Here is a 20,589-nt window from a genome sequence, read left to right on the forward strand (position 1 = left end):
CCAGTGTCAGCAACTTGGTGATGGAAGTGTTTCCTTGGCCACGAGGGTGGGTCCCAGCTCCACCTGATACATTAGCCAACAGTAGATCTCCAAAGACGATCCTCTCTCTGACCGATAGGAGGGAGAGGCAATGGGAAAAGAACCCAGCAGGAATCCTTGGGTGCTCCTCTGATGACCCTCAAACTCTAGAACCAGCTCAGCTGCATGGGGTGGGGAGTGGCAGGCACTCAGGCCGGCCACTCTGTCAAGGAAATCCCCAAAGAGCGAAACCGAAAAGCCGGCAGCTGCACAGGTCGGGGAGCTCTCGAACGCTGAGCGGGGAGCCACACGGCCTGGCAGAAAAGATCTCACTCACCCGGGAAGGCAGGATGTGGCAGGGAAAGCCCAGGAGTTCTACCCGAGTGAACCGCGTGAGCCAGAGGCCCAGGGACCAGCCAGAGGGCCCCTCTTACCTCCGCCCCGACGCTGTGTCTGCTCTCAGAGACGTCTCAACTTTTCAGCTACTTTTTGTTGGGATTTTTGTTTCCAGAATCCCAAGCATCCAGATGCTACGGTTCTCACGACCCTGCCACTTATCAGAGGTAACAGTTTGCGTGTATTTTTCTAAATTCTACACAACACACACACGTATTAGGGACAGAGTTTCGCCTTAATCGAGGATCCACCTTGGCATACAGAAAAGCAGTAACTCAAACCTGTTTTTTGAATCCAGCGGAAAGGACCTGCGTGGGCCTTTCTCATGTTTAGAATGTGACTTCAGAGCTAATTTGATTCTTCTTCTCCCGCCCACATTTATTGAACGCTTACTGTCTACCAGGCATGTGCAAGGTGCCAGGAAGCAAAGCTGATTAAGTTACAGTCCCTGAGCTCAGTTTAAAGCATGTGCTGCAAAAGTCAGTAAATGGAAATATTTCCATTTATTTATTCAGCTTGAAATCAGAGGAAGCAAAGAATTAGAAGGATCTGATTCTTCACTCAAAATAACTGAGACTACGTGCTTGTTGACTTTCCAGTCCTAAGTAAAACAATTTTCTGGGGAAGTTTAATCAAGATTTAGGTTATTTAAAATTAAAAGTTAATTTGGAAACTTACCCTCCAGACACTCTCTGATGTACACAGGGACATGCATGTATAGGAGGTCATTGCCATGGAAACGGTGGTGACTGGCAAGGTTTATTTATATTATAAATATAACAGGACACACGATTCTGCCTACTGCTGAGCTTTAGCTAAGGTCATTTCAGGAGGTGGGAGGTTTTAAGAATGGGATACTCCCCCAGCATCCCCTTTGTTATTCCCCAGCCCCCCAGGGGTTTCGCTCCGTGAGTCCTCGTGATCGATGGGCCTCAGAGGCCTCAGTGCGGCCAGTGTGCTCCGGAGCCCACGTTCGGCGTGGAAGGTACAGGCCATGCGTTTGCTACTGAGATGCTGCCCAAAGGGTCTGATGGAGGCAGTCTAGCAAAACGTTCCTCTCCAGCAAAGCAACGTTTTGTCCCCAATGCAAGTGTTAGTTGTTGAGTCATGTCTGACTCTTTGTGACCCATGGACTGTAGCCCACCAGGTTCCTCTGTCCATGGTATTCCTTAGGCAAGAATACTGGAGTGGGTGGTCATTCCCTTCTCCAGGGGATCTTCCCGACCCAGGGATTGAACCCACGTCTCCTGCATTGCAGATAGATTCTTTACCATCTGGGCCACCCAGGGAAGCCCCTGTCCCCACTGGCACGTTGTAAAAACTGAGCTGAGGCCTGTGAGGCAGCGGGCAGTGCAGGCTAAGAGAGCAGCGGAAAAGGCTCCGCGTCCTCTCTGACCTTGTTCCATGCGGCCTCACCCTGATGCCTGCCTGCACCTCGAGATGGAGCAGGAAAGCTTCAAAGGCACAGATTTTAAGCCAACGTGCTGTTGATTAATTTCACTGCCTTCTCAGTCCCTTATGGATGGCAATTCAGGGGAATCTGATGTAAATCCTAACTCAGATTCAGACTTTTCAGCACACACCAAATGCAGCCAACTGCCAGAAAAAGCAGTCTGGGCGGGGCCTGGGGGCGTTGCTGCAGGTGCTGCTCAGTGGCGTGTCACCTTTCCCCGAAGAGAGGACCAGCTTTATCCACGCTGACCTAGAAGGTTCTGGCTAAACATGACTAAAAGGTAACTTAAAAAAAAAAAAATCAGAAAGAAATGACAATCTACTCCAGAATTCTTGCCTGGAAAGTTCCATGGATGGAGGAGCCTGGTGGACTACAGTTCATGGGGTCTCAAAGAGCTGGACGCGACTGAGCGACTAACACTTTCACTTTTCTTTCAACTCTTATATCAGTGTAAAATGAACATTTAACATGTGTTCATTTTATTTAACTCTTAAGAGATGCTATACTGGTTCAAAGGAGAACCAGACAACACATATATAGATAAGAAATACCAAAGTGAAGTTGCAAACGGGCCAAAAAAATTGGCTGTCCCATGGGAGAGAGGGACAGAACTCACTCTAAGCCCACAGACAGGAACTGTGTGCAATGCGAACAGGTCGGGTTTACGGCTTACAGTTGTGGAACAGCTCGGAGGGAATGAAAGCTGGGATCCGATTACTCGGGTGCACAGTCTAAGGACAGTTCTCCAGCGAAGGACAGTTTTTCCCTTACAGAACCCAGGATGTCGGTTTAGAAGAAATCATGGAAGAAAAGGGGATTAAGTGGAGTTTGCTGACAGCTCTGGACGAAAGGAGCCTCTAGAACAACAAGACAGGCTGGTAGTCAGGGTGAACTTGGGCTGGAGTTCCGAAGCGCTCCTGTTTTCCTCTGTGAACGGTGACCTAAGAGGATCACTACGCACGCGGATACGTGCATGGCTGCGTGGGTACATAGGTGACGAGAGGGCAGCGTCACGAGGGGGAGCCTTTCTCTGTCACGAACTCTTTATCTGACCCCTGGGTTGTAAAGGAGCAGGGCCATTACTGAAAGACACCCTATGTAAGGTTTTCATTTTATATGAAAGTGAAAGCCCCTCAGTCGCGTCTGACTCTTTGCGTCCCCATGGCCTACACAGTCCACAGAATTCTCTAGGCCAGAATACTGGAGTGGGTAGCCTTTCCCTTCTCCAGGGGATCTTCCCAATCCAGGGATCGAACCCAGGTCTCCTGCATTGCAGGTGGATTCTTTACCAGCTGAGTTACTAGGGAAAGACACCCTAGCTCTGCTTTATAAAATGTTTGCCTTTGCATCTGGGTCTTCATGAAAAAAGCTATACTGATTTAATAGCTCAGAACCTTCCAGTCTGTTCATGCAGAAGTGAGTCAAGGCAGGCATACAGTTGAGAGAGCAAGGCTGAGCGGAGCATCCCCCCTGTCCTTGGCCTCTGGCTTCAGTGACCCTGTGATGCATCCCGCACCCTGAGCCCATGCAGGAGGGTGATGGCGGTTCATTTACTCCAGACGTGGGTGATGGAGCTCATTAGAGATTCTGCTTTTCCCTGCAGGTAGGGCTCACCCTGGACATCAGTGTCCACAGGCACTTCTGAGCCGTGTACGGAAAAGGTGGCACAGACCCTTTAACCTGGCGCTCTCACGGGAAGCTCAGGGCGGTGGGCTTTTCCTGCTTTGCCTGAGATCGCACATCAGTGTAGTGAGGGGTCAGGCCCCAAAGTCCTCACTGCACCCTCCCCACCATTCACGCGGCCTCTGCTCCTCACGGCCACAGAGGGCCTGGGACACCCATCTGTGCGGTGAGTCACATCTGGCCAGAGGTATGACTGACAGAGGACGCATTTGCCCATTTTAATAACAATAACATACTTGCAGGGCTGACAACACTGTGGAGTGTAGTCCTGATTGGCCAGATGTTAACAGACCACAGAATCCCTAATTCCTGCCTTTTCCCCCGCAATTCCCTGTGCTTCCAGTGGTTATTGAAATCTAGGTATGTTAAAACCTATAGATCTAGACAACAAAAAGAGTCGTTTTTAGGGTTAATAAAGACTGAATTATAGTGAAAGGCTGAATAATAATGAAAAAACACACCTGCATTATAGTGAAAGACTGAATAATAGTGAAAAAACGCACCTTTTCAGCATTACATCTGTCCACGTGTTGTTTTTCCTCCAAGGACAAAAGTGCTCCTTCTCCCTCGGGCCTTTTCTGAAGGAGCCCTGCAGCGCGCTGCCAGCCACAAGCCTGCATCCCTGGGACTCACCCGTGCCAGTGGGCTCACACAGCAGCTGGGCGGGGGTGGGGGGGGCCTGCAGAGGCTTCCAGGGAGAGCACCTCAGTGTGATGGCTCATTCTGTGCATCCTGGCGGGGCGGGGGACGCCCAGCGGGCTGAGGGACATGACTTCTGGGTGTGTCTGGGAGGGTGTCCCCAGACCTTCTGATCCTTTGGGGGCCTAAGCAGAACAAACAGGCAGAGGGAGGGCGTGGCTGTTCCCTGCGCTGTGTCAGGCCGTCCATGCTCCTGGGTCCAGCCTGGGACTGGGTTGAATATCCTGACCCTCCATCTGTCTGCTCTGAGTGTCGACATGTGCATCTGTCTGTCCTGCCGGCTCTGCCTCTACAGGACCTGTGCACACGGCTGAGGGGCGGAGGAGGAGCGGGGTGGGCCGGGCAGAGAAAGGATGCCCGCCAGAGAGACCTGTCAGGTGGGAGGGCGAGCCGGTGCGCTCTGCCTCTATATTTGTCAACAATAAGAAGAAGGTGAAATCACAGTTGAAATAGCTGAGGATGCCCACCGCAGAAGGGGCGGCTCCAGGGGGCACACACGGCGCCAGGCCCCGTGTCAGGGTCCAGGAAGGGGCTGAGCCGGTGGGGGTCCCTAGGTGGGGTGGCTGGGCTGAGGACAGGTGCCTGGGTGCTGAGCCCAGAGCTGTTCAGGGGAGGGGACAGCAGAGCCCGACAGTGGGCGCTTCCGCTCCACGCTATGCCCTCTGGCTGGTGGCGTCGTCTCAGAGGACGGCAGAACTGGGCACCAGAAAGGATCCTGGAGACCCTCTCAGCCATGGCTTGCCTCGCCTCCTGTGGGCGAGGAACTGAGGCCCCGGAGACCCGGGTCCTCATCTGAAGCCAGAGCAGAGGTTTCCCATGTGCCGAGGTGCAGATCCCACTGACCGCCACCCCGACCCACGGTGAGCTCCCCTGCCCGATGGCTGGGGCGCCGGTGCCCACACCTCTCCTCTGCTGGTCTGTTCACGAGTCCATCTGACAATTCGCGCGTCTGTCAGGCTAATGAGCAAAGACACACATATGGAAGGACATGGTGTTTGCTTCCATAGGATGTCCTAGAAACTCCAGCAGGACAAGGCACGCCACCTCATGGGATGGGATGCGAGCCGGGCAGGTTTCACGGCGGCAGCATGTGACTTGGAGGTAGTGGGATGGCGCGTGCTGGCACGAACCGCTTGGGATCACTGGGGTGATGTGTGTGGGAGCAGGCGTCCGCAGCAACAGAAGCTGGCTTTTAAAAGTCTGTACGAAGGCAGTGAGGCTGGGTAAGCAGGCACAGACGGGTCAGGATTCTACAGCATGACATCAAGTTAGGGGAGCTATGAGAGCCGCAAGCAGAGAGGTCGTGGACTCCAGATGTCAGAAGACCATGCTGCAGACGGTGTGGAGGGGCTGAGACCAGGACAGGAGACTCTGAGGAAAGGACCGCAAGAAATCCAGCAAGAAACAAAGGAGGGCGGGAGCGGGGAGGGCCTGGACTCCAGAGGCGACGAGGGCGCAACCCAACGGGAGTCCCGTTTCGTCACAAGCTGCCTGATCCAGGGCGGGGGTAAGAGACCACGCGCGACTGTAGGAAAGGCGGGCTGCTGAGGTTTCACAGGTTCCGGTAAACAGTGCCTCTCCCCCTGGTTTCAGTAGCAGCTGTCCGATGGAGGAGAGCAAAACCACTTCCATCGTGCATCCAACCGCCTGGATGCAGACCTGCGGCCCTGTGAGTTTCCAGTCCTGCGCGGTGATGGGGGAGGAGGCACCTGCAAGGCCACAGCTGGCCTGGAGACCAGGAGGGCGCCCGTTCCCCGATGGACACCCCCGGTGTGCCCGGCTCTCTCAGGGAGGGGTGGGCACGTGTCTCCAGTAGGGGCCTCGTATCCTGCAGGCCGAAGGCCTGGGTGACACCCCGCTCTAGAGGAGCCAGCTCAGGAAACGAGCCCTGTGCTGCCTCAGAGGAGAGACAGGGGACCCCAAGGTGACTGGGGAAATGAGGCAGAGTTAGGAGGGTCACCTTCTACAACTGTCAGAGCCTGTACCTGACCACAGGAGACGTGCCAACCCCATCCCAGGTGAAGTGAGCTGGCTGGAGAGAGAGAACAGTGTCTGTGGTCCTGGGGGTTTCTTAAAGAGCTAAAGAAACAAACAGGACACACACACCTTAATTCTGATATCTGCCTGAAAACCATAGGAAGACATAATGACCCCTCAAGCTCTGCGTAAATCCCCACAGTTTTTAATGGAGAAACTGTCCTTGCTTCTCTCTGCAGCTTCTGGACCCTGTCCCGAGGTTAGCACTTCCTGTCAGTTCTGAGCATTTAATTTTCAGGCTCCCTGTCGCCTCCGTGACCTCTCCTGTGCCCTCGGTTCCTGGGACCCCTTTTCTCGGCGCACCTGTCCACTCCTGGCCACAGACTCCCCTCCATCCACGCTCGTGCTGCCCACCTGCCTGTCCTGGCGCCCCCCACCTGGCGCCTACGGCTTCTCACTCACGGTCACCCTGCGGTGCCCTCTGCCCTCCGGGACGGCCTTACCATTCACGGGCAGTGGCTGTGCTTATCCTGAGATAACCTGGCCCTGTCTCTACCTGGCCAGCCCCCCGGGAACCGGCCCCTGGGGGCAGCAGACTGCCGACGTGCCCCTCCCTCTCTCCCCTCTCTGCTCTCACGCTCGGTCCTGCGGCCCAGACGTGCTGCCACGAAGGACCACGCGCGCCCCCAGCGCCCGGCGCCTGCTCCGGGGTCTGCTCGCCGCATGTGCCCTCCCTGGCCTCTGTCTCGCGGCGTTTCTCGGCGTCCCCTGCATAAGCCCGGCCACATCCACACTGGTGCCTCTGTCCTCACGAGCGCCCTGCTCCCTGCTGCTTCTCCTCTCCCAGCAGCCTCATCAGGGCCGAGAGGACCCTGCCCTGTGGAGGCCTGAGGTTTTGACGGACCCTGAGCTAGCAGGCTTGTAAACAGCAGCCAACCACACGCCGTGAGCCCTGATCCCAGAGGCTGGGGAACATTGGAGCACAGAAGACTTATGGAACGTGATCAGAGAGGGTTCTACCCGACACTGAGAACACAGTTTGAAAGTGTTAAGGAAAAGTGAAAAGTCACGGACAAAGACCACTAAGTGTAATGAACGGTTTCTTTGTCTAGGTTCGCCCTGGCTGCTGCTGCTGCTGCTAAGTCGCTTCAGTCGTGTCCGACTCTGTGTGACCCCGTAGACAGCAGCCCACCAGGCTCCACCGTCCCTGGGATTAGTGGTCCCCAAACACTGACGGCGGAGCGCAGAGCTGCCCCTGTCAGAGGGAGTCTCCTGCAGGGTCTCCTATATAGTTATTCTACCCTGTAATACACCTGCTTGGTTTACTGTTAACATGTTTTAAATTACTTCTCACTGAGCAAACATAACACACACGGGACAGACCGGGCTCCGAGCTCTGTGTAAGAAGCACAGTTGCACAAACATCTAAAAGAAGTGCATTTTCTCAAAGCTGTTTGCGTTTACAGGGAAACACTCCTACGCGGAAACGATGATTGGAGCCCAGCTTCTCCATCTGACTGGTAAACAGGGCAAGGCAGGCACACGAGGCCACACGCGAGGAGAGCGGATGGGCGAAGAACAGAGCCCAGGACTCCGGCTCCCTGGTCCCCACTGGGTGATGCTGGGCCAGTGGGTGATGGACGAAGGCGATGGTGATTAAAACCAGGATGCGCGCCCCTGAGCTGTGGCTTGTGCCAAGCGGGTGATTCCCAGGGGTGGGGATGCACAGGAGCCCATAGCTGTGGGGTGAAAAGTTCATAACAGTGTCTGACAGAGGACACCTCCTCCTTCTGGGTTCTCAGTGCCTCTCCACATGTGGCGGCGTCCCCTCCCCTCTCTGAACACTGTGCTGTGGCCCGGGGCCCCGGGCCCCATCACCCGCGGGGCTCTCCCTCAGCCTAGACCCTTCCCTCCGGGCCCGAGGTCCTGAGCACAGCTCGCGGCCTAGATGCCCAGCGGCTCCCTGCTGCCCTCTCTGCGCACCTGCCTTGGGCTCCGGGACCAGCGCCGCCCCGCTCGCTCTGCTCGGGTACGTGGGGTGCTCAGCACGTCTAAACTCCACTCTTCGCCCCAGGCACGTCCTACTAAGTAACAGCTAATGGTTATTCAGAGCCTACTGTGCGTGGCCCTTCTGAACCCAGGAGGAGAATTACCTCGTTGCATCCTTGAAATGAGCTTATGGAAGAGAGACTGTCACTGTTTCCAGCTCATGGCAGAAAATAAAGCAGAGAGAGGGAACAAGGTCAGAATGAGGATGTGAAGGGACCCTGGAGTCTGACCTAGGCAAGCGACATTCTGGGTACTCACAGCCTGCTGCTTTCAGAGTCTCTCTCCTCCCCTCCCCTTCATGACGCCTGGGGGCCAGATCTCACTCCCAGCCGCATCGCCGCCCCAGCAGGGCTTTGAGAGGTTCTGTTCCGGGGGACTCAAGCAGCTCAGACTGGGTCAGGCGTGTAGTGTCCTCATCACTCACAGAGTTTTCTTTTTTAAAATGGAGGTGTTAAATGCATGCAGTTAAGTACACAAAGTGCACTAATCTTAAGTCCCAGCCTAAGTTTTGACACACTCATTCACCTGTGTAACCACGGCCACCGAGGTGGTGACGGTCTCCAGGCGCCGGGATGGCTCGCCTGTCCGTCCCCCGACCCGAGGCCCCCACCACCCTCAGCACTGACGGGACCCCGTCCTGAGCTCTGTCATCACCAGTGCCTCCTGTCTGCACCTCAAGTACGACGACAGAGGCGCATACTCTGTTTTCTGGCTCCTTTTGCTCACCAGGCTGCAACCATGCTGCACACACACACACACCCCTCTTCAGTGGCTTCCCATTACTTGGAACAAAACCAGAACTCCCCACATTCTTTCCATGGATCAGCCACTACTTCTAAGTGCAGCCAAATCTCCCCCTCCCCTGACTCCCCATCTCTGGTTCGCCACACCAGTCTCCTGCCAGCCTCCCTCTGCCCGCGGGGCCTTTCACATGCTGCTGTGGTATAAGTGTTTTATAAATGCTAACTTTTAGTAGACATACAGATGACCGACAGTCTCACATGACAAGATACTCAACACTGATAATTATTAGAAAAATGCAAATTAAAAATACAATGATGTATCACCTCACACTGGTCAGAACAGCCATTAGTGAAAAGTCTAATGAATCATAAATGCTGGAGAGGGTGTGGAGCAAAGGAAACTCTCCTACAGTGTTGGTGGGAAGGTAAATTGGTGCAACTACTATGGAGAACAGTATGGAAACAGTTCCTTAAAAAACTAAAAATAGAATTACCATATGATCCTGCAATCCCACTCCTGGGCATATATCTGGAAAAGACCATACTTTGAAAAGACACACGTATCTCAATGTTCCTTGCATCACTATTTACAGTAGCCAAGACATGGAAGCAACCTAAATGTCCCATCAACAGATGAATGGATAAAGATGTGGTACACACACACAACGGAATATTACTCAGCCATAAAAAGAATGAAGTAATGCCATTTGCACCAACATGGGTGGACTCAGAGATCACACTAAGTGAAGTCAGACAGAGAAGGACAAATATCGCATGACAGCACTTACATGCAGAGCCATGGGGTTCTCCAGGCCAGAATACTCGAGTGGGTTGCCACGCCCTCCTCCAGGGGGTCTTCTGACCCAGAGACTGAACCTGCGTCTCTTGCATCTCCTGCATTGGAAGGCGGGTTCTTTACCACTGGTGCCACCTGGGAAGCGACCCCCTCTCCACCCCCATATGATAAAAATGCACTTATTTACGGAACAGAAAAGACCCACAAACATAGAAAACAAACTTATGGTTAGCAAAGGGGACAGCAGGGGTGGGAGGGCTTTAAATTAGGAGTTTGGAATTAACATATACACACTGCTATCTGTAAAGCAAACAACAAGGACCTACTGTGCAGCACAGGGAGCTATACTCGATATCTTATAACAACCCATGATAAGAAAAGAATCTGAAAGAAGAATGGACAGATGTCCATGCACAACTGAATCACCCTGCTATACACCCGAAACTAACACAACATGGTAAACCAACTGTAGTAAAAAGTAATACTCTCAATCCTCATAAAAACTGAACGAGGCAGCTGCTATATTATTCTCCCATTTGATATGAAAGACTGATGGCGTGGAAAGGAAGTAGGCTGCTGGAGGTCAGGAAGCTAACGGCTGCGGGTTTGGCGGGAGCTTCGCCCGCCCTGGAGCTGCACTGCTTCCCGAGCTCCCGCAGGGGCGTGCACGCCCCTCCAGGCACGGAGCCTGGCCAGAGGGCGCTCAGCACAGCTGCAGGGCTGAGCAAGCGTCAGCTCTTCCTTTCAGAGGACATACACCTTAGAGCTTTCTGGAGGCCATGCACATGTATGTACATGTACATGTGTATCTGTGTGCGTGTCAGAGGATGAGATGGCTCGACAGCACCACCAAGGCGACAAACATGACCTTGGGCAGACTCTGGGAGGCGGTGGGGAACAGGGACGCCTCGTGTGCTGCAGTCCATGGGGTCCCAAGGAGCTGGACAAACTGGGCGACTGAACAACAGCACAGCACAGCACAGCACAGCACAGCACAGTGTCCACTGCTCAGTTGTGTCTGACTCTTTGTGACCCACAGACTGTAGCCCACCAGGCTCTTCTGTCCATGGGATTCTCCAGGCAAGAACACTGGAGTGGGTTGCCATTCCCTTCTCCAGGGGATCTTCCTGACTCAGGGATCGAACCCAGGTTCCCAGGTTCCCCACGTTATGGGCAGATTCATTACCTCTGAGCCACCAGGGAAGTATATATATATATATATATATATATATATATATATATATATTTTGTTTGTTTTTTTCTCTTCTGAGGATCCATTCCCTGACCAGGGATCAAATCCTGGCCCCCTGCATTAGGAGTGCAAGGTGTTAGACACTGAACCACCAAGGAAGTCCCTATATGTATTTATAATGTTGTGTTGACCACTACAAACCCTGGAAAATGCTTAAAGAGATGGGAATATCAGACCACCTTACCTGCCTCCTGAGAAATCTGTATGCAGGTCGGGAAGCAACAGTTAGAACTGGACATGCAACAACAGACTGGTTCCAAATAGGAAAAGGCGTACCTCAAGGTTGTATATTGTCACCCTGCTTATTTAACTTATATGCAGAGTACATCATGAGAAACGCTGGGCTGGAAGAGGCACAAGCTGGAATCAAGACTGCCAGGAGAAATATCAATAACCTCAGATATGCAGATGACACCACCCTTATGGCAGAAAGCGAAGAACTAAAAAGCCTCTTGATGAAAGCGAAAGAGGAGAGTGGAAAAGTTGGCTTAAAGGTCAACATTCAGAAAACTAAGATCATGGCATCTGGTCCCATCACTTCATGGCAAATAGATGGGGAAACAGTGGAAACAGTGTCAGACTTTATTTTGGGGGGGGCTCTAAAATCACTGCAGATGGTGATTGCAGCCATGAAATTAAAAGACGCTTACTCCTTGGAAGAAAGTTATGAGCAACCTAGATGGCATATTAAAAAGCAGAGACATTACTTTGCCAACAAAGGTCTGTCTAGTCAAAGCTATGGTTTTTCCAGTAGTCATGTATGGATATGACAGATAAAGAAGGCTGAGTTTGAAGAATTGGTGCTTTTGAACTATGGTGTTGGAGAAGACTCGTGAAAGTCTCTTGGACTGCAAGGAGATCTAACCAGTCCATCCTAAAGGAAATCAGTCCTCGGTGTTTATTGGAAGGACTGATGTTGAAGCTGAAGCTCCAATACTTTGACCACCTGATGGGCCATTTGAAAAGACCCTGATGCTGGGAAAGACTGAAGGCGGGAGGAGAAGGGGACGCCAGGATGAGATAGTTGGATGGCATCACCGACTCAATGGATGTGAGTTTGAGTAAGTTCTGGGAGCTGGTGATAGACAGGGAGGCCTGGTGTGCTGCAGTCCATGGGGTTGCAAAGAGTCGGACACGACTGAGTGACTGAACTGATAATGTTGCGGTGGAAAAAGTTGTTTTTTTGTGAGACGCAGCAGCTCTGTTACTGACTCAGCTCTACGTGCTCCTCCCCAGCCTCTGTTCCATGCATCTGAGGCCATCCAGTGTAGCACCGTCTGTGCTATGAACCATCTTCCAGCAGCCCGTTACCGTCCTAGTCACTCAGTCTCCAAACTTCAGGAAGACTTTTGGCTTCTCTACCTGCAACGACTGCCTCGTCACCTCCCTGCATGGTTCGCGTCCCCAGGGCCAGCGCAGTCTGGGCTCTGAGGAGAACCTGGGTTTAGGGTCAGCCGTCACTGAGTGTGAGCGGCCTTGTAGGAGCCCCCATGTCTCTGAGTCTCTGTGTCTACAAGCTTAAATAATCATCACGCCTGCTTGGCAGAGAGGCTAGAAGGCAGAGCGAAGGGCGGCGCAGCACCCGGGCTCCCCGGGAGCTGCTGACGCATCAGTGCTCGGTGGGGACCCCGCCTCCTCTCACCACGCCAGCACCGGCGGCAGGACGCCTAGGGGTCTGGTGGGCCTAAGCAGCTGACTAGGGGTCCTGGCTGTGGAGAGTGGGGAGGCGGCAGTTGTTAAAATTAACAAGTGATATTAAACAATAATCGCCATTTGCTGAGCATTTGCATACAACACACTTGCTCAAGTATTCCAGCTGTGTTCCAGGAAGCACCCCCTTTAGCTGCTACAAAACTCCCATGAGGCAGAGCCTATCCCCCGCCCCGTTCCGCAGCTGGGAAATTGCAGGGTCCCGCGGACTGTGGCCAGGGTGCTGGGTAGGCACATGGAGAGATGGACACTCAAGACAGGTGTGTCCCAACACAGACCGAGCCTGCGCCCTGCCTTCAGCGACCCGCCTACACCACCCAGGGAGGGCCAGCACCTCTGGAGCCCCGGGAGGAACTGCAGCTGCACAGCATCCAGTCCTGGTGACAGAAAGTATCTGCGGATACTTGGGTCTTCTAGAACCGTCCTTCTCTTTGTCGTAGTCTGAACTCCTGACATCCCTCCAGTCCAGCTGGGAGCTTGATTTCCTCACTAAGGTGGGACTGGGCTTCCGGAGGACTGCTGGAACACAGCCCCACTCCTGTGGCCTTGGGGTCCCTCTCTCCTGCGCTTCCTGCCATCATACACGGGCCTGAGAGACCCACATAACGTAATACAACTAATAGAGTAAAATACAATTTCTTTCGGACTAAGGATTCTTCTACTAGGTGGTGTTGGCTAGCTATTAATATAAGGGGCAGTAGTCATGTAGTTAAAATTAGCAGTGGCGTTGACAGGGAGTTGGAGGAGAAATCTAACAAGAAGTTGAGGCTGCTGTCCTTAAACTGATCAAGGAGGAGCAGGCTTGTGAAGCTGTTTAGTAAGCTGAGTAGCAGCTCGATGCAGATTGGGCTATTTTTTGATAATCAGGTTAGGGGTGTTAGCATGACTGTTAGAATAGTAATTTTTAGCGCTGGAGTAGGCTGAGGTTTTGTATGTAGTCAGTGCCGTTAAGTGCGGACAGTCTGAGTGCTCAGGGCAGGGGCACCAGGAGGGGACAGAGCCCGTTCCCCAGGAGGATGGTGGCACCCCTGGGGTTAACACCTGGAGTCCTTCAGGAACCCCTCACAGCCCAACGGGATCAGTGCATAGTGGAGAACACAGTCCTCACTGGAGGGGCAGGCTGTCACAGGGGCGGGAGTCCTCACGGGAGGGAGGGGAGTCCACATGGGACCAACGGGAATTGCCACCCCAGGGGCACTCGGCTCCCCGGCTCTGGCTCCGGGGTGGGAGCAGCTCTCCCTGTGGGAAGAAAAAGCCTGGGGTTACGTCACCCCCACCCCTGCACGGATTTAGGAGGAGTGGAAGCAGGCGGCTTTTAACAGTCTGACAATGGGGAGATCAGAGCGTAACCAGGCAAGGAGACTCTGCAGACCAGTGAAAAGGGTGTGAATGATTTCAGAGATCCTTATGGTTCTTGGCAGAAAAAGGCTCAGGCAGAAACATGTGTTGTCAGGCAAGGGGTATGGTTTCCATAAACCTCCACTGGTTTAAAAATTTTTTTTAAATTATTTTCTATGCTTTTTCAGCTTTATTGGGAGATAATTGATTTGCAATCAGCATTGGTTTTATCACTGTAATGACTTAAAATGCTTCAGAAATACACATTGAAAGAGATTCCAAAGAATGTATCCAAAAAAAAAGGAGAAAAAGAGAGACTGATAAGGGTAGAGGAGAGGTATGTAAAGCAACGCTCGGCGTGGGCACACCTGGCCCTGAACCTCAGGTGACAGCTCTCCATAGTGAAACTTCCAGGAAACAGAAAATCTGCAAGGACCAAAGGAAGGCCGAAGGGTCCACTTTCCTAAGACATTTCCCTCCAATCCTTTATGCACACAGTGCCTGAGGAGAATCACCTGGCTTGGCTTTCCCCAAAGTCACCCATGAACGTGCCTTCCTGTCTTCTCCTCACGACAAACCGCAGTGTGAGCAAAGGCAGAAGGCGTTTTCCCTTTACTTTCGCTGAATTAAGACGACAGACGTTGGAGCTTGGCTTGCGCCAAACTTGGATTTTTTTGAAAGCGTCGTTTGAGTTTTAAAAGCTACATAAGTGATGGGAACAAAATTGTCTAGGGAATCCACAAATAACTTTTTAAAAAGTCATAAATCTGGATTTCATGCCTCATAGTTTTCAACAACTGCAAGAAATAGGTCAAAGCCTGGGACATGGTGGGTTCTTTTCCTCCCGTGTCTGAGGGCTGGCTCTGCAGGCTCCAGTGGGAACCACGTCAGCGTTCCAGCCGCACTTGGTCCTGAATCACTTTTCATTGCTTCTAGCACTCACTTTCTCTGCCCCCCGCCCCAAAATCGTGATCAAATACACATGGAAATAACTTCTTGGCTTTACAGAACTGTTTTATTTGATCCTTTAAAAACTGTCAGGTAGTTGGCAAGAAATTTGCAAACGTATAAAAACACTAGAGCAAATCCATAGTGTAATTTAAAGTTGGGGGTCCTTGGCAAAATTTTGGAAAGGGCTGAAAAACCAAGCCCCAGGCAGGGCTCTGTACTCTTGATTGTCCGGAGCCAGTCTTCCTCAGGCTGTGGGTCCGCTTCACCTGGGAAGCTTTAAAATAATGCTGCCAGGACCCACCTCACGGTGGGCAGGTCGGAGCCTTTGGGGGTTGGAGGCCTTCATGTTAGGAGTTTTAGAGCCCCCTGGGTGATTCTGGTGGGCTGCTTGGCTGAGAAAGGATTGCAACCCTGGTTCTTAAACTGGCCAGCATCCTGAGGCCACCTGGGCGACTTTTAGTTTTAAAAATACCAGCGCCAGGATCTCCTTCCAGACAATATGATTTAATTAAAGGGTTGTGGCCCGGCTGCGTGCATGCTAAGTTGCTTCGGTCGTGTCTGACTCTGTGAGACCCCAAGGACTTGTAGCCCGCCAGGCTCCTCTGTCCATGGGATTCTCCAGGCAAGAACACTGGAGTGGGCTGCCATGGCCTACTCCAGGGAACCTTCCCGACCCAGGGATCAAACCCACGTATTTTAATGTCTCCTGCACTGGCAGGCACGTTCTTTACCACCGGCGTCACCTGGGTGGCCTGGGGAGCAGGAGTTAAAAGTCAGAAAGTCCCCCCAGGTGATCCTAAAGAGTGAGAACCACGGGATTAATAATCCAAGAGGCTCTGAAGGGAGAGCTGGACAGGTTTCATGCTGGACAGGCCTGTGTGCAGCTGCAGCGACCTCGGGCTGAAAAGATCTGCAGGAAGTACTGGGCAAGTGGGCACTGGTTGCCCTGCCCTGATCCAGCACCCAGAGAAGCATAAAATGTGGTCCATGACTCAAAAAGCTTGAAGGAGGAAAAAAATCGATGCAACTACAATTCTGAAGCAAATCTGTGCCCACTCGAGGATGAGTCTCCTGGTGCAGGCCTCTGTCCTCTGCTCTCTGGGTGGTCCTCAGGGTGTCCCCAACCCTCCTCTCCCATGCACCACCGCCCCTGGAGTCGGGCTCGCTCTCTGCTGGCAGCGGTGATGGTCAGGTTCCGGTGTGTCCCAACCTGGCAGGCGGGCCAGCCCGCACCTCCCGGGGCGACCTGACCAGCGTCCGCCTGTCTGGCCATCCTCACCCTCAGCCCGGCCCCCCGGTCTCCAGCAGCCTCTCCTGGGTGGACAGCTGCTCCCCCACCAAGCGTACCCTGGACAGGACCCAGCCTGGGGACACAGGCCTCCTGGTTTCCCATGGCTGCCGATCCTTTTTTGGGTTTTGTTTCGGTCTCCACGTTTTCTCCCCCCGAGGTGGCTCCTTCCAGACTGCAGCTCAGCGTTGGGGGAGAAGAGGCGTCTCCCTCTGCCTCCTCCCTGGGGTTGACCATCACTGGCCGTCTGACTGGGGGCGGCCCCCTGACTAGGGCATAAATTACATTTAACAGAGGATGGCCATGACTCCTAACGTAGGTCTGCTGTTTTCATGAAGCTTTTATTCAAAGCCATATTTGGACTGAGACTTATAAAAATGACCTATTGTGAATTTTATTTTTAGGTCAGTTTATACTCCACTATTCGTTTTGAGTTCACTTGAAAATCCACTACTGTGAATTTTCAGGTTTGAGTTGAGATGGATTATATTTGCTTCCTCAGAAGGTCCTCTCCGCCTCTTTGAGGGCTGCTAGATGTTTTGTTTTATTCTATATGGAGGTAAGTGGAACAACTTTGTTGCCTGCAGGTTTCAAAATTTTATCTTTCCTTATGCTTCCCAGGTGGCTCCGTCTGCCAACGCAGGAGACTCGGGTTCAATCCCTGGGTTGGGACGATCCCCTGGAGGAGGGCATGGCAACCCACTCCAGTATTCTCGCCTGGGGAATCCCATGGACAGAGGAGCCTGGGGGACGACAGTCCACGGGGTCACACAGAGTCAGATGTGACCGAGCAACTGAAGAGCAGCAAACAGCAGTGTGCTTTCCATCAGGGGTGCTCTGCAGAGGAGGAGGGAAGACAGCCGTCTGCAAGGTCTTGTAGCGCTACCGGATTCAGCAATTTGTGGGCTCCCTACAGGCGCCACTGAACTTACCAAATGTTTAAAACCATGTTTATACATTTTTTTCCTATGAAAATAAAATTTACCAAACTGGTGTTTTGTTTTTACAAAGCAAATTAACATTTTTTATTTTATGAAAAAAAAAACAAAAAAAAACAAAAAAAAAACTTTCCAAAGCTCAAAAGTGAAGCACAACTTCTCTGCATCTTTCGAATGAAGGCACCAGCCAGCGGCCATGGATCCCATCCCTTCCCAGCCTCGACCCAGAGGGCAGAGCTTCCCTTCAGAGGCCGGCACGCGCTGTCCCGCTGCTCAAAGCGCATGAAGCGTGTCTCAGAAGACACTGGTGGTTTGCAGCATCACGTCGGGGTTTCAGCATTGTTCACATCCATGATTTATTTGCTGCTGAGTCTTTGGTCAGAAATGCAGCCCTGGCCGTAATGTCTTCTTGATGATCCTCCCCACGTGGTTTCTGGGAACAAGAGTCACAGAGAGGGGCCAGGGACCCCCGTGCCCTTAAGTTTCAAAACCATTATCCCTGAGCAAAACCAGTTCTCCTTCAATGGACGTGACACCCCAAGGGAGGAGCAGCCCAGGGCGGGTGCAGAGAAGAGCATCTGACAAGCTCACAGCAAGGAAAGATCCCTTCAGGATGTCAGCAGCAGGAAAAGGGGATAAAAAATGTCCCGAATGTGATGACTGTTGTAGATTTTAGGAGCCCAGGAAGAACAGGGTGCTGGGCTCCGGGGTTCCTGCTGGTTCTCTGCTCATAGATGGCAGTGGGCTCAAGATCCCCAACTCCCGCCCCCCTTACGGAGCAGGCGTAGGTGTGAGAAGGAGTGGTTGGTTTTCAGGAAAGAGCAGAAGGGGTGCAGTGGGGCTGACTTTACGTCTCCAGGCTGAGTTGTCACCTGTGAGGAGGAGTGGTGGTGCTGGATAACGTCCGACTGCTCTTTCTGCCCAGACGGTTTTGATTCGATCGTTCCTTCTGATTAACTTCTTTGCTGTTACACTTTTGTACTTAGCAACCCAATTTCCCCCCAGCTAATTTCAAAAGCTTCTATTGCACTTAAGTTGATAATTCTCAAAAGTTTTGCCTGTATTACAAAAATATGCTGGGGAATGTAGACACTCACTGGAACATCCCATCATATTATAAAACCCACTTAAATAGTCTTGGAGGTTTATTAGGGAGTGGGGTTTTTTTTTTTTTTCCTCCCTGCTTAAATTCATCATTTGGGTATTGGAGTCTCAACACAGACCATATCTGAAAGGTCCTGCTTTTGTTCCTCTTTCAAAGGCTTTGCTTTTGGCTGAAACATTATGGGATGGTGGGCGCACATGCCTGCCGGCTGAGGAAGAATGGTCCTGGGAAGGGGGCGATGTGGGAGCCGCATAGAGCCCGCAGCGCTGGGGAGCCAGCCTGCAGCAGTGGGGGGCGAGGGTGGCTTGAGGAAGGGGCTCCAGGGACCTGGCCCCTCTGGTCTCCACCTCCACCGTTATGTTAGTAACAAGACCACCAACTGGTGGAGATCAAACACGAACACCTTACTCGACCTGTTGTTTACTGTTGCAGAGAATCACCGCAGGCATTATAGTGACTGTGCAAACTCAGGAACGAGCGTGACAGCGGCAGTTTCAGAGCTGTGATCTCCTTCTACAACCTTCATGGCTACTTCCCATTCACTGGTGGGAAACCCAGCTCAGCCTTATAAGTAATTCGTACCTATGTAACCTACTCAAAGTGGGGAGATGTTCCCAACTACCCTCCCATGCACCCCCTGCCAATGTCTCCAGCATCAGTTAAATCTTACACTGCAAACGTCCTTGGCATGGGCCACACACTACCTTAGATTCACATGCGTGAGGAAACCACCAACAGTCTCATTTTCTGGCAATGTGTACGTGCTTAACTTATTCTTCTGTGATCTATCATCTGTCTGTCTATCTGCCGTGCTTCATGGCATGTGGAATCTTAGTTCCCCAACCAGGAATGGAACCCCACCCCTTGCAGTGGAAGTACGAAGCCTTAACCACTGGACTGCCAGGGAGGCTGCCAAAATGTTCCCATTTTAAACATCATCATCTGATGATTTTGAAAAATGCATACACCCCCGTCACTCCCAGGGCTCCCCGTGTCTCCTGCACTCAATGTAGCCCCCAGCCCTGGACCACTGTGGCCTGCCCCTGGAGCTCACACGAAGGGAAGGACACGCACTGTCCATGCGCACACACACACACGTGCTGTGAACACCTTCCGTGGCTCACATGCCGTTGCTTTGCTTCAGCCACCTGATGCGAACAGTTGACTCACTGGAAAAGACCCTGATGCTGGCAAAGATCGAAGGCAGAAGACAGTGACAGGATGAGGTGGGTGGATGGCATCACCAACTCGACGGACATGAGTTTGAGCAAACTCAAGGAGATGGTCAAGGACAGGGAAGCCTGGCGTGCTGCAGTACATGGGGTCAAAGGAAGTCAGACACGACTGAGCGACTGAACAACAACAGCCGTGTTTATTGCTGTGCTACTGGATGAACACACCACAGTTCTCATCCATTCACCTGTTGATGGACATTTGGGTTTTCCCAGCTATTAGATATTACGAATAAGGCTGCTGTGGACAGTTACAGGTCTTTTCGTTGATGGAGGCTTTCCTTTCTCTCTGGTAAATACCTAGAAGTGGAATTCCTGGATCGTTTGTGAGGTATACACTAAGCTTTAGTAGGAAACTGCCAAACAGTTCTCTACAGCGTTTGCGCTGTTTTATACTCCTGTGAGCAAACTGCGAGTTCCAGTTGCTCTACGTCTGTGCCAGAAGTTAGCGTTTTAGCCTTGGCATTAATTTGACCATAGTGGGCGAGTGGCCGCAAGCTTGCTGTGATTTTATTTTGCATTTCCTAGATGACTAATAAAGTCAAGAATCTGCCTGCAATGTGGGAGACCTGGGTTCAATCTCCGGGTCGGGAAGATCCCCTGGAGAAGGGAATGGCTGCTCACTGCAGAACTCTTGCCTGGAGAATTCCATGGACACAAGAGCCTGGTGGGCTACATGTCCATGGCGTCACAAAGAGTCGGACACGACTGAGCAACTAACACTTTCACAGATGACTAATAATGTTTGACATAATTTCTTTTGTGAGGTTCTGTTCTTATATCATGCCCTGGGTAGGGTTTAAGAATTCTTTATATATTCTGAATATAAGTTCCTTGTCAAATGTATAATGAGACTATTTCCTTCCTGTCTGGGGCTTGCCTTTTCATTTTCTTAATGGTGTCTTTCAAATATAACTTTCATTGCAACAAGGCTCAGTTTACCAATGGTTAGTGCTTGTGC

The 20,589-nt window shown here is 52.1% G+C and overlaps 1 protein-coding gene across 3 annotated transcripts in view; it reads right to left on the reverse strand.

Moving 5' to 3' along the window:
• The window catches only part of MCPH1 (microcephalin 1), a 238,398-nt gene that overhangs the window by 16,761 nt on the left and 201,048 nt on the right, over positions 1-20,589 (reverse strand). The window contains exon 13 of one of the 3 annotated variants that reach the window (XM_044938950.2): positions 17,459-17,724. The exons of the other annotated variants lie outside the window; for them this stretch is intronic. Coding sequence (XP_044794885.2) covers positions 17,635-17,724 — 90 coding nt within the window. The 3' untranslated portion in view covers positions 17,459-17,634. Of the gene's footprint in view, positions 1-17,458; positions 17,725-20,589 lie in introns of those variants that run through there. 3 annotated transcript variants of the gene reach the window in all.

This window comes from Bubalus bubalis, chromosome 1, assembly GCF_019923935.1.
Source record: "Bubalus bubalis isolate 160015118507 breed Murrah chromosome 1, NDDB_SH_1, whole genome shotgun sequence".
NCBI lineage: Eukaryota > Metazoa > Chordata > Mammalia > Artiodactyla > Bovidae > Bubalus > Bubalus bubalis.